Here is a 12,832-nt window from a genome sequence, read left to right on the forward strand (position 1 = left end):
TGAGTCTTCTGTCCCTGTTCTCGGGTTCTGAGTCCCAGTGTGGCTGCACACTTCTGAGTTAAGAGGTGTTTGATGCAAGTGCTCTGGAGACCCAAAGTGAGGGACAGTCTGCACATGATCTGGCCACAGTTGTGAAGTCAAGGGAGGACTGAGGATCTGCCCCAGAGAGGAGGAGACCCAGGGAGCTACCAGTCCAACGTCCTGGGGGTCCTACAGTGACGCTGTTGGGACAACTGAGGTGCTCAGACAGAGTCTGAGCAGGCGGTGGGGCTGAATCCACTCAGCTTCTCATGGGATGGTTGCAGCTAATGGATTTAACGTGGTGATAGAAGGCTGGACAAATTTTTAAAAATCAATAAATTATGGGCTGGCATGGTGGCTCATGCCTGTAATCCCAGCACTTTGGGAGGCCGAGGCGGGTGGATCACGAGGTCAGGCGTTCGAGACCACGTTCAAGACCAGCCTGGCCAACATAATGAAACCCATCTCTACTAAAAATACAAAAAAGTAGCTGGGCGTGGTGGTGGGCCCCTGTAATCCCAGCTACTCGGGAGGCTGAGGCAGGAGAATCGCTTGAACCTGGAAGGCGGAGGTTGCAGTGAGCTGAAATCACACCACTGCACTCGCACTCCAGCCGGGCGACAGTGTGAGACTCCATTTCAAACAAAAAAACCAATAAATTATGGTTTAAAAATAAAAAACAGGCCGGGTGGGGTGACTCACGCTTGTAATCCCAGCACTTTGGGAGGCCGAGGAGGGCAGATCACCTGAGGCCGGGAGTTTGAGACCAGCATGACCAACATGAAGAAACCTAGTCTGTACTAAAAGTACAAAAATTAGCCAGGTGTGGTGGCGGGCGCCTGCAATCCCAGCTACTCGGGAAGCTGAGACAGAAGAATTGCTTGAACATGGGAGGTAGAGGTTGCAGTGAACTGAGATCTCACCACTGCACTCCAGCCTGGGCAACAGAGCAAGACTCTGTCTCAAAAATAAAAATAAATAAAAATACAAATAAAAACCTGCCGGGTGCGGTGGCCCATGCCTGTAATCCTAGCACTTTGGGAGGCTGAGGTGGGTGGATTGCCTGAGCTCAGGAGTTCGAGACAAAATGGTGCAACTCCATCTCTACAAAAATACAAAAAAAAATTAGCCGGGCGTGGCGGCCTGTGCCTGTAGTCCCAGCTACTCAGGAGGCTGAGGCAGAAGAATAGCTCGAACCCGGTAGGTGGAGGTTGCAGTGAGCTGAGATTGTGCCACTTCACTCCAGTCTGGCGACAGAGTGAGACTCCTTCTCAAAAACATATATATAAATAATAATAATAAATAAAAATAAAAAACTGGCTGCAGCCGGGAGTGGTGGCTCAAGCCTGTAATCCCAGCACTTTGGGAGGCCGAGACGAGCAGATCACGAGGTCAGGAGATCGAGACCATCCTGGCTAACACGGTGAAACCCCGTCTCTACTAAAAAATACAAAAAAAACTAGCTGGGCGAGGTGGTGGGCGCCTGTAGTCCCAGCTACTCGGGAGGCTGAGGCAGGAGAATGGCGTAAACCCGGGAGGTGGAGCTTGCAGTGAGCTGAGATCCGGCCACTGCACTCCAGCCCGGGCGACAGAGCAAGACTCCGTCTCAAAAAAAAAAAAAAAAAAAAAAAAAAAAAAAAAAAAAAAAACTGGCTGCTTAATGCATAGGGGGCTTTCTTTCCAGGTCATGAATATGTTTCAGAACTAGAGGTAGTAGCACACATTGTAAATGTATCAGACGGTATAAAATACTGTTTCTTGTATTATATATAATACACAATATCTGTTTGCATATATTGCTGTATATATTATATATTCTGCCACACAGTAGATTATATATTGCTACATATACATAGTATCATGTAGTACTGTAACTATATAAAATTGTATATGTGGGCCGGGCGGGGTGGCTCACGGCTGTAATCCCAACACTTTGGGAGGCCGAGGCTTGTGGATCAGAGTGTGATGGCGGCGCCTGTGGTCCCAGCTACTCGGGAGGCTAAGGCAGGAGAATCGCTTTTGTCTGGGAGGTCGAGGCTGCAGTAAGCCGTGATCGCACCATTGCACTGCAGTCCGGGTCTGGCTGGACCCTGTGTCAAACAAAAAACAGAAACACTAGAGAAACAAAAGGCGAGCTCAGGCGGCTGCCGGAAAACTGGAGCCCCCGCAGGGTTGAGGCTACTTCCCGCCGCCCCGGGGCTGGCCTCGCTGCCGTCAAACGGCCCGGGCGCACTTTGCGACAGTCGGTGGGGCCTGGCACCGGCGTAGGTTCGCTTTCCGGCGGTTGCGCGGGGCCGGGGCGCCAGCGCCCGCCTTCCCGTTTCCTCCGGTTGCGCAGCGCGCCCGCGGCCTGTGACCCTGGCGACCGCTCCTCAGTGACAAGAGAGCGGGGCCGGGCGCGGCTCCGGCCTGACCTGCGAAGGGACCTCGGTCCAGTCCCCTGTTGCGCCGCGCCTCCCGTCCGTCCGTGCGCGGGCCAGTCAGGGGCCAGTGTCTCGAGCGATCGAGGTCGCAGACCTAGAGGCGCCCCACAGGCCGGCCCGGGACGCGGGGAGCGCCGGCCGCGGGCCAGGTGGGGATGCCCCTGCACGTGAAGTGGCCGTTCCCCGCGGTGCCGCCGCTCACCTGGACCCTGGCCAGCAGCGTCGTCATGGGCTTGGTGGGCACCTACAGCTGCTTCTGGACCAGTGAGTGGACCCAGGCCGAGGCAGGCCCGCCTGGGTACCTATGCCCGGCCGGAGGTGGGACTTAGGGTGGGGGACGCCGCGCCCCCGACCTGGTGGGCGAGCCCAGAGCGCCTGACCTCTCCTTTCCCGCCAGAGTACATGAACCACCTGACCGTGCACAACAAGGAGGTGCTGTACGAGCTCATCGAGAACCGAGGCCCGGCCACGCCCCTCATCACCGTGTCCAATCACCAGTCCTGCATGGACGACCCTCATCTCTGGGGTACCCGGGCCAGTGTGCTGGGCAGGGGGAGGAAAGGCGAGGATTCGGGACGGCCCCAGCCTTGTCAGAACAAACCCCTTCTCGCTGCCTTTTCATGGAGCCCTGGCACTCTGGTTTCCGGGTGTTCTGCCACAGGGCTGACTTTGATTTGTGACTCCTGCAGCATCCCCTGAGGGAGCATGATTTGGAGAGGGCCTTGGGCATGGAGCAGGACCAAGGAACGGCCACAGGGCAGGTCTTACAGCTTCTTTAACGACGGTCCTGGAGAACCCTCTGTTCTCTAAACCATCCAGGGCCCCACAGTCTTGGGAAAAAATTGGGGGTTGGACATAGGATATCCTGTGAGGAAGTTCTGGGCCAGGGACTGGAAGCCCAGTGTCCTGGCTCCAGGTTTGCCCCTGGCTGGGTGGGTACCCTTCAGCCCTATTTGGGAGCCTGGTTGCCACACCTAGAGGTTCCTGCTCTGCTGACTTCACAGGAAGTTGCTTGGCCCTGGTAACCAGATGGCTGGGTGGAGGGGTGCCCAGGGCTTCCACTTCTGAACAGAAGGGTTAGACTGTCCTAGAGCTCGTGGGGAGCCACCTGGCCGCACTAGAGCCCTTCAGAGCTCATCCTGGCTGCTGGGTGGAGAAAGGCCTATAGATGTCACAAGTGGATCCTGGGAGGCCAGGAAGGAGGTCTTTGAGCCATCCACTAGCCTAGACTGGGCTGGTGGCAGTGACAGTACAGGGAGAAGTATAGAAGAATGGGCATTGTCCAAGTATGTTGGGGAGGTAGGCAGTCCAGGTGCAGTGATTAGTAAGATGTGGAGGGTGGGGGAGAGGCAGGAGCCAGGGAGAACTGAACGGTCTCACCTACGGGTCTGAAAGATGCCACTTAGGGCTGTAGGGAAATGGTAGTGCTGCTGTCCTTGTCCCTCATTCCCTGAAATGAGGTGAAGGAAGGACACTCCCTGGGGATATGGGAAGTTGGGGCATGAAGTCTTTCCTCTCCTCTAGGGATCCTGAAACTCCGCCACATCTGGAACCTGAAGTTGATGCGTTGGTGAGGAGGAATGGGCCCCTCGAAGTGGGCCGGGCCGGCCCCACCTGCCTCTGCCCAGATTTGCCCTCCTCCTGCTCTGCCCAGGAGGTGGCGTCCAGCAGTCCAGGCAGGGCATGGGGTGGGGCCCCGCAGGCCCTCCCCTGTGCCTCCCTTCTGCATGCCAATGCTGGGGGCAGGGTTGTGGAGCGGGTTGCAGGGGGCAGGACTAATTGCATCTGTCCCTGCTCAGGACCCCTGCAGCTGCAGACATCTGCTTCACCAAGGAGCTGCACTCCCACTTCTTCAGCTTGGGCAAATGTGTGCCTGTGTGCCGAGGTGAGCTGCTCCTCCAGCGAGTGCAGGGAGGCACTTCTGGGGCAGGAAAGCTGGTGGCCAGTGTCTCTGTTTTGGAGGGACCTATGGGGGCAGGCAGCCCAGGAGCCAACATGAGGCCCAGCTCCATCACATGCCAACAGAGGAGGCAGAGGCTGCAGGAGGAGGGATGGCTCCTTGGAGAGCCCTCAACTCTCTACAACTGCCCAGGGATCGTGTGGACCTGGAACCTTGGCATTAGAATTCAAGGAGGCATTATCCACACCCCCTTATCTCAGACATGTCACTAAGAGACTCATTGAGAACACTGCATTGTCATTGGTCCATGGTGGCAGTAGCATGTACCTGCAGGCCAGAGGGTTTTGCTTCTAGGAGAACAAACAGGGTTGTGGGGTGAGAACCCCAGGAGATAGGGGCCATTTTGATCCCTATTCTCCAGACAGGGAGGATCACAGAGATTAAGCTGCTGGCCCAAGGTCATGGGGTAGGAGGTGGCAAAGCCGGGATTTGAATCCAGATTGCTCCTCCCTCTGTGGGAGCAGAATTTTTCCAAGCAGAGAATGAGGGGAAAGGTGTTCTAGACACAGGCAGGCACATGCCAGGTGCTGGAGAGAGAAGAGAGAAAGGTAGGCCAGGCACAAGCGGTTCACACTAGTCATCCCAGCACTTTGTGAGGTCGAGGTGGGAGGATCACTCAAGCCCAGGAGTTTGAGACCAGCCTGAGCAACGTAGTGAGACCCTGTCTCTTTAAAAATAAACATATTTTGGCTGGGCGCAGTGGCTCAAGCCTGTAATCCCAGCACTTTGGGAGGCCGAGACGGGCGGATCACGAGGTCAGGAGATCAAGACCATCCTGCCTAACCCAGTGAAACCCTGTCTCTACTAAAAAATACAAAAAGCTAGCCGGGCGAGGTGGCGAGCGCCTATAGTCCCAGCTACTCGGGAGGCTGAGGCAGGAGAATGGCGTAAACCCAAACAGCGGAGCTTGCAGTGAGCTGAGATCTAGCCACTGCACTCCAGTTTGGGCGACAGAGCGAGACTCCGTCTCAAAAAAAAAAAAAAAAAATTAAAAAAAAAACATATTTTAAACAAAAGAAACGTAGAAAATATAAGTTGTATGTAGAATATGAAGGTTCTAGAATAATCCTATCAAGAATTTTGGATTCTAGCTGGCTGCATTGGTGCATGCCTGCAGTCCCAGCTCCTCAGGAGGCTGAGGTGGAAAGATCACTTGAGCCCTTGATTTTTTTTTTTTTTTCCTTGAGACAAGGTCTGTCTCTATGGTCCAGGCTGGAGTGCAGTGGCATGATGATGGCTCACTGCAGCTTCTGTCTCCTGGGTTCAAGTGATCCTCTCACCTCAGCCTCCTGAGCAGATGGGACTAAGGAGTGTGCCCAGCTAATTCTTTTTTTTTTTTTTTTTTTTTTGTAGAGTTGGGGTATTACTACGTTGCCAGGGCTGGTCTTGAACTCCTAGACTCAAGTGATCCACCTCAGCCTCTCAAAGTGCTGGGATTATAGACATGAACCATTGTGCCCAACTGAGGCCAGCCTGGACAATATAGTGAGACCCCAGGTATGTATAGATAGATAGATAGATAGATAGATAGATAGATAGATAGATAGATAGACTGACCGACCTGGGCAATATAGTGAGACCCCAGGTATGTATGTATGTATGTATAGATAGATAGATAGATAGATAGATAGATAGATAGATAGATAGATAGACCGACCTGGGAAATACAGTGAGACCCCAGGTATGTATGTATGTATGTATGTATGTATGTATGTATGTATAGATAGATAGCCAGCCAGCCAGCCAGGCGCGGTGGCTCACGCCTATAATCCCAGTGCTTTGGGAGGCTGAGAAGGGTGGATCACCTGAGGTCAGGAGTTTGAGACCAGCCTAACGTGGTGAAACCCCATCTCTACTAAAAATACAAAAATTAGCTGGGCATGGTGGCGCATGCCTGTAATATCAGCTACTCAGGAGGCTGGGGTGGGAGAATCGCTTGAACCCAGGAGGCGGAGGTTGCAGTGAGCTGAGATCATACCATTGCACTCCAGCCTGGGCCAGAGAGTGAAACCTGGTCTCAAAAAAATATATATATATATTTGTACTTGGCTGTGCTCTCTCATCTAGGTGGTGACATGCTTGTGTCTGTGGTTAAGAGATAGCATCTGCTGGGCACGGTGGCTCACGCCTGTAATCCCAGCACTTTACGAGGCTGAGGCAGGTGGTTCATTGAGGTCAGGAATTCGAGACCAGCCTGACCAACATGGTGAAATCCCGTCTCTACTAAAAATATAAAAATTAGCTGGGCATGGTGACAAATGCCCATAATCACAGCTACTCAGGAGGCTGAGGCAGGAAAATCATTTGAACTCAGGAGGCAGAGGTTGCAGTGAGCCAAGATTGTGCCACTGCACTCCAGCCTGGGTAACAGAGCAAGACTCCACCTCAAAAAAATTAAAAAAAAAGAGAGCAATAGCATCCTAGTTTGCAATGTGGCTGCAGCAGGGCTAGGTGGACATGAGGAGCCCAGTTCAGGGCTGTCACAGTAGCTCCAGCAGCAGATAATTGTGGCTGGGCCTCCAAGGGTCACGGTGGAGAACCGGAGAAGGGGACTTTTTTGGGATGTACTCTGGACTTGTTGATAGATTAAGTGTAGGGTGGGGTGAGGAAGAGAACTCAAAGATAATACCAGGTGTTGGAGCTGAGTCACGGGGAGACGAGTGCAAAGGGAAAGCAGTGCAGGGGCTGGGAGGGGAGAGGGTGAGTCCTGTTTTGCTTGTGCTGCATCTGAGGAGCCCCTCACCTGTGGAAGGAGAGCAGTCCCAGAGGCAGTGGGGTGTCCAGTTCTGGAGCTTAGAAGAATGATCAGGGGGCCGGGCGTGGTGGCTCACGCCTGTAATCCCAACACTTTGGGAGGCCGAGGTGGGCCGATCACGAGGTCAGGAGATCGAAACCATCCTGGCTAACACGGTGATACCTTGTCTCTACTAAAAATACAAAAAATTAGCCGGGCGTGGTGGCGGGCACCTGTAGTCCCAGCTACTCGGGAGGCTGAGGCAGGAGAATGGTGTGAACCCGGAAGGCAGAGCTTGCAGTGAGCCGAGATTGCGCCACTGCACTCCAGCCTGGGTGACAGAGCGAGACTCCGTCTCAAAAACAAAAAAAAAAAAATCAGGAATAAAGATACTGGGAATTCAACCACAAAGTCATGAATGCAGAGTGAGAGTCTGCAGGGCAGAGGCCCAGGATGGCACAGAGGGAGAGAGAAGCCACCAAGATGGCAGGGAGCCATGGCCAGAGAGAAGAGCAAACCAGGCGCCTGTGGCACATGGAAGCAGCAGGTGATGCTGGAGAAGCGTTTCCATGGAGTGACGGCTGCCAGAGCCAGATTGTTGTGGCCTGAGGGCTGGTGGTGCTGCAGTTGCGGGGGAATGGAGACCGCAGGCGCAGCAGCTCCTCCTAGAGGTTCAGTTGGGAGGAAAAAGAGACAGAAGGAAGAGTAACCAAAGGATATTAGAGGTCAAGGAGGGGTTTATTATTTCTAGCTGGTCAAAGTAGAATGTGGTAAAACCCCATAAAGTAACAACAAATAACAAAGAGGGGCTTTTAATGGAAAGCTGCAGTGCCCGCCCCTCACCTCCCTAGCCCTACTCCTCAGAAGCAGCCCCCTGGAGCGGTTTCTCTTTCTGCTGCTTTTGGAGGCTACTTTTCTCTGTGAAGGAACTTCTGTCTTTGTTAAGAAACAAGCAGAGGCCACAGTGTCTTGGCAAATGACCGTGGCGTCGTTTATCCCAACCTGGTCTGAGAGATGAGGACTCTACTCATTCACCCCCCGCCACTGCCTCTCAGTTCCTTCAACAAAGAACTAATAATATGTCATTAAGGCAAAGGCAGTATCTAGCACACTTGGCTTCTGTGTCCCAAAATTCCCTTTTTCTCCAGGAGTAGACTTTAATATGGTATTTAAGTATCAAAGTGATTTGACACAAGTGACACAAATGAGTAGTAGTAGCATTTGCAAAAGCTACAAATGATGAAGTCTTGCTCCAAAAGCATGTTTTTTGTTGTTGTTGTTGTTGTTGTTGTTGTTTTTTTTTTTTTTTTTTTTTTTTTTTTTTTGAGACGGAGTCTCGCTCTGTCGCCCAGGCTGGAGTGCAGTGGCCGGATCTCAGCTCACTGCAAGCTCTGCCTCCCGGGTTCACGCCATTCTCCTGCCTCAGCCTCCCGAGTAGCTGGGACTACAGGCGCCCGCCAGGTCGCCCGGCTAGTTTTTTGTATTTTTAGTAGAGACGGGGTTTCACCGTGTTAGCCAGGATGGTCTTGATCTCCTGACCTCGTGATCCGCCCGTCTCGGCCTCCCAAAGTGCTGGGATTACAGGCTTGAGCCACCGCGCCCGGCCGTTGTTGTTGTTTTTTGAGACGGAGTCTCGCTCTGTCGCCCGGGCTGGAGTGCAGTGGCCGGATCTCAGCTCACTGCAAGCTCCGCCTCCTGGGTTCACGCCATTCTCCTGCCTCAGCCTCCCGAGTAGCTGGGACTACAGGCGCCCGCCACCTCGCCCGGCTAGTTTTTTGTATTTTTTAGTAGAGACGGGGTTTCACTGTGTTAGCCAGGATGGTCTCGATCTCCTGACCTCGTGATCCGCCCGTCTCGGCCTCCCAAAGTGCTGGGATTACAGGCTTGAGCCACCGCGCCCAGACTCCAAAAGCATATTATTATTATTTTTTAAATTCCAGTTTCAAGCTCAATGGATAGGTTGCATCAGTGGGTTTTAGTAGAGAAGGGGCCAGTACCTATGAAGACTCCCCCCTACTGTTACACATGCTGTGTCCCAAGTAGGGAAACTGCTGCTTTTCCCATGCCCTGAGAAAACTCCAGTGGGTTGTCACCCTCCCTCTAGCCCGAGTGGGCTGCTGGGTCAGGGCACTGTTTGGGTTGGGTTGAGACTCCTGGATCCCTAACTAGCACCTTCCAAAGAATCGGCCTTGCAGAGAACAAAGTTCATTGCCAGAGGTATTCCCAATGTCTGTCTCTCCCTCTGTGATAGAACTTCTTTACTCCCTACTTTATAAGATGAGGATATCTGCTTTACCCCATTCCTTCAACCTCTCTACCTCCTCTTTCCTGTTTTGTCCGACATGTGGTTACTTTTCCATCACCGAGGTTGATGAGATCCTTACTGTGTACTTACTGTCTCCAAGCGTCCCCAGGCTTCCAGCCAACACGCAGCCAACATTGCCTTCAGAAGGAAGGAGGTTTGCATTTCCTTCTCTTGGGTCCAGTGTCTTGGTCTCAGGGTTATCTCCAATGTTGAAAGTTGCTAGACCAGGAGCAGTTCGACTCCGCTGTTTGCAGTCTAGCAAGTTTGAGTTTTTCCCAAACTCTTGATGTGTGTTCAAATGAATGTGCCCTCTGAGGAGTGGCTGTGACACGTCGCTGAGACCCCAGCAAAGGGTTGTTGCCCAGAATCTGGAGCCTAAGTGAGGTTGGAAATCACAAATGCACTTGGTTTCTCTAGCAGCCAGCACATGGTAGGATCACCCCAGGAGTGGCACCTTCGAAGAGAAAGGAATACATGAGGCTCTGAGAGCGGTCGGCTGGCAGCCAGGGCCTGCCTGGGGAGGGAAGGCAGGTGGTGCACCGACCTGGGGATCTTCGAGAGTGTGCAGGGGTATGTGGCTGAAGCCGCCCAGCTGGTGAGCCACTGAAGACAGGCGTCATAGGTAGATGGAGGAATTGCCAGGTCAAAATCTCAGTAGGAGATGACTTGAGATGATGCTGCCTGGCACTTAAGGGTTTAGAAGATATTAGGAAGGAAGCCCCACAATGTGCCCAAGTGCCACACAGACCCTGGAGACAGTCATTGGAGGGCATCTGTGTGGATGGCGCAGTGGGGGATGGGAAGTGCCCAAAGCATGGGCCCCAGGGAGAAGGGCCTGTTTCATCGAGGTTTGGAGAGGGTTGAGGGTAAGCTAACCCATCACCCCACACCCCTGAGAATGGGGACTGATGGGGAGAGGCCTTTTCCTTGCAGGAGATGGCGTCTACCAGAAGGGGATGGACTTCATTTTGGAGAAGCTCAACCATGGGGACTGGGTGCATATCTTCCCAGAAGGTCAGCAGGGCTGACTGGGTCGAGCCCCCACAGTATGAGCGGGATGGGCTCCCAAGCCTCGCCTCTGTGCTCTCTCACCAGGGAAAGTGAACATGAGTTCCGAGTTCCTGCGCTTCAAGTGGGGTAAGGGCTACTGGTCTCTGGCCACAGCCATCCACCCGGCCCAGAGATGGCCCTGTGGGCCCTGGCTCCTGCCCCCTCAGGCTGGGTTGTATGGGGGGTAATGGGTGTGTTGTAGCGCGAGGAAGGGGACAGGTGCTGAGACTAGGGCTTGCCTCGTGGAGGGGCTTGCCCAGGGGAGCTGAATTGAACTGGAGGATGTCCAGGGTGGCACTGGCCAGAGGCTGGCACAGAAGCTTGGCTCAGGGCCCAGCTTATGCTAACATTTCTGCCTCCCCCCCGGGCAGGAATCGGGCGCCTGATTGCTGAGTGTCATCTCAACCCCATCATCCTGCCCCTGTGGCATGTTGGTGAGCCTGGGAACAGGGACAGAGAGATGGTATCTAGGGTGGGGGGCCTGGGACTCAGGCTGCCCTGCTCCACCCCACATCTGGCCTTCTGTCCACTGTGCTGCAGGAATGAATGACGTCCTTCCTAACAGTCCTCCCTACTTCCCCCGCTTTGGACAGGTGGGTGGGGACTGCTGACCTTCGGCTGTCTGTCTGTCTGCCTGTCTGCCATCTGCCCCATGTCTCCCACTCAGCACTATGGAGGCCAGATGCAGGAGGAGCTGAGTGTGAGGCTACAGTAGGGGACTGAGTGGAACATAGACAGGGACTTCCTGACACTGAGACATTAAAATGAGAGCAGAGGAAGTCAGGCTGGGGCAGGGGTGGGCCATGGGGTCAGGACAGGACAGGTTATCTACAGCACAGGACCCAGGACCAGGACCTCATTTTAGAGAGAGAGTGGCCCCTGGGGAATGTGTGGCACAGCAGGGCCGGAGCTTAGCTTCTGGCTCCCGGGTTGCTTGGGCTGGGGCTGTGGGCACTCCTCCTGCTCCTCATCACTCTTGGTGGCCACCCCACAGAAAATCACTGTGCTGATCGGGAAGCCCTTCAGTGCCCTGCCTGTACTCGAGCGTCTCCGGGCAGAGAACAAGTCAGCTGTGAGTTTCCTCTTGGGTCCCCCATAGCTGTCCCCGGACCCCCTGAGGGTGCCTCCACCCTCTCCGTCCCATCACCCTCCCAAGGCACCTTGGCCAAGCTTCCCGAGGGGTGCAGGCCATCCCTGGTCCTTTCCCTCAGGTGGAGATGCGCAAAGCCCTGACAGACTTCATTCAAGAGGAATTCCAGCGTCTGAAGACTCAGGCAGAGCAGCTCCACAACCACCTCCAGCCTGGGAGATAGGCCCCGCCTGGCCAGCCCCTGACCTTGCCTCCTCTGGGCCCTGGGGGAGCAGGCAGGGCTGAGGCTGGAGGAAGAGGCGGCACCAGGGTCCAGGACCAACTGGGCTGGCTGGCCTTGCTTGCTGCCTTCTGGATACTTGGCCTGCACAGAGCTGGGGCTGAGGAATGGACTGATGCTTTTAGCTCAAATGTGGCTTTTAGACAGATTTGTTCATAGACCCTCTCAAGTGCCCTCTCTGAGCTGGTAGGCATTCCAGCTCCTCTATGCTTCCTCAGTTAAACGAAGGACCTCAGCTGCTTCTCCCACTTGGCCAAGCAGGGAGGAAGAAGCTTAGGCAGGGCCCTCCTTCCTTCTTGCCTTCAGATGTTCTCTCCCAGGGGCTGGCATCAGGAGGAAGCATAGAAGGCAGGTGAGCAAGCAGTTGGCTGGGGGAGTGGGGGGCCCACCGGAGCTGTGGAGAGGGGACCCTAAGACCCCTCAGCCTGGCTCCTACCCCCCACCCTTGCCGAACCAGGAGCTGCTCACTACCTCCTCAGGGATGGCCGCTGGCCAAGTCTTCCTTCTGCTTGAGCTTCCCTCCTGCCACAGGCCCTTTCCTCAGGCAAGGTCTGGCCTCAGGTGGGAAGAGCAGCCCTTGGCCAGAAGTCAAGCCCAGCCACGTGGAGCCTAGAGCGAGGGCCTGAGGTCTGGCTGCTTGCACCCATGCTGGGGCCACCGACTTCTCCATCCTTTCTGCTTCTCAACATCACTTGAGTCCTGGGGCCTGGGTTTTCATGTTTTTGAAACAGAACCATAAAGCATATGTGTTGGCTTGTTGTATAATGCCTCTGGCCTCTCTGTAGGGGTGGAAATAGGAAGTGACTGCTGGACAGAAAAGCTGGACCCTTAGTGCCCTGGGCACATGGAGCACACTTGAGCAGATGGGGGCACATGGAGCACACTTGGGCAGATGGGCATTGACCTCTTCCACACCAGTCACTTAAGGCTTCAGTTATTGTCTGTAATCCCTGAAACAACGTTGCAGAA

General features: G+C 54.3%; 1 protein-coding gene across 5 annotated transcripts; it reads left to right on the forward strand.

The window, feature by feature from the left end:
* Positions 1-2,284: 2,284 nt before the first annotated feature.
* On the forward strand, positions 2,285-12,625 carry TAZ (tafazzin). Of its 5 annotated transcripts, XM_030933519.1 has the most exons (12): positions 2,288-2,708; positions 2,842-2,970; positions 3,969-4,014; positions 4,244-4,329; positions 4,815-4,817; positions 4,866-4,952; positions 10,377-10,457; positions 10,539-10,580; positions 10,865-10,927; positions 11,034-11,086; positions 11,488-11,565; positions 11,705-12,625. In XM_030933519.1, exons 1-12 carry the CDS (start codon positions 2,600-2,602, stop codon positions 11,804-11,806), a joined length of 879 nt encoding a protein of 292 aa, XP_030789379.1. In that variant the 5' UTR covers positions 2,288-2,599; the 3' UTR covers positions 11,807-12,625. The 5 variants fall into 5 exon arrangements, with proteins under 5 accessions (XP_010367505.1, XP_010367506.1, XP_030789379.1 ...); XM_010369204.2 differs by lacking the exons at positions 4,815-4,817; positions 4,866-4,952 and having other exon boundaries at positions 2,286-2,762; XM_010369206.2 differs by lacking the exons at positions 4,815-4,817; positions 4,866-4,952 and having other exon boundaries at positions 2,291-2,708.
* The last annotated feature ends 207 nt before the right edge of the window (positions 12,626-12,832 follow it).

Source organism: Rhinopithecus roxellana, chromosome 7 (assembly GCF_007565055.1).
Source record: "Rhinopithecus roxellana isolate Shanxi Qingling chromosome 7, ASM756505v1, whole genome shotgun sequence".
Lineage (NCBI taxonomy): Eukaryota > Metazoa > Chordata > Mammalia > Primates > Cercopithecidae > Rhinopithecus > Rhinopithecus roxellana.

Bases quoted from the DNA above. Each gene is read 5' to 3' on its own strand.
- TAZ (XM_030933519.1), top strand. From the start codon at position 2,600: ATGCCCCTGCACGTGAAGTGGCCGTTCCCCGCGGTGCCGCCGCTCACC. The intron at 10,581-10,864 runs GTAAGGGCTACT...CCCCCCGGGCAG, and splicing joins GTTCCTGCGCTTCAAGTGGG to GAATCGGGCGCCTGATTGCT. The intron at 11,566-11,704 runs GTGAGTTTCCTC...CCTTTCCCTCAG, and splicing joins GGGCAGAGAACAAGTCAGCT to GTGGAGATGCGCAAAGCCCT.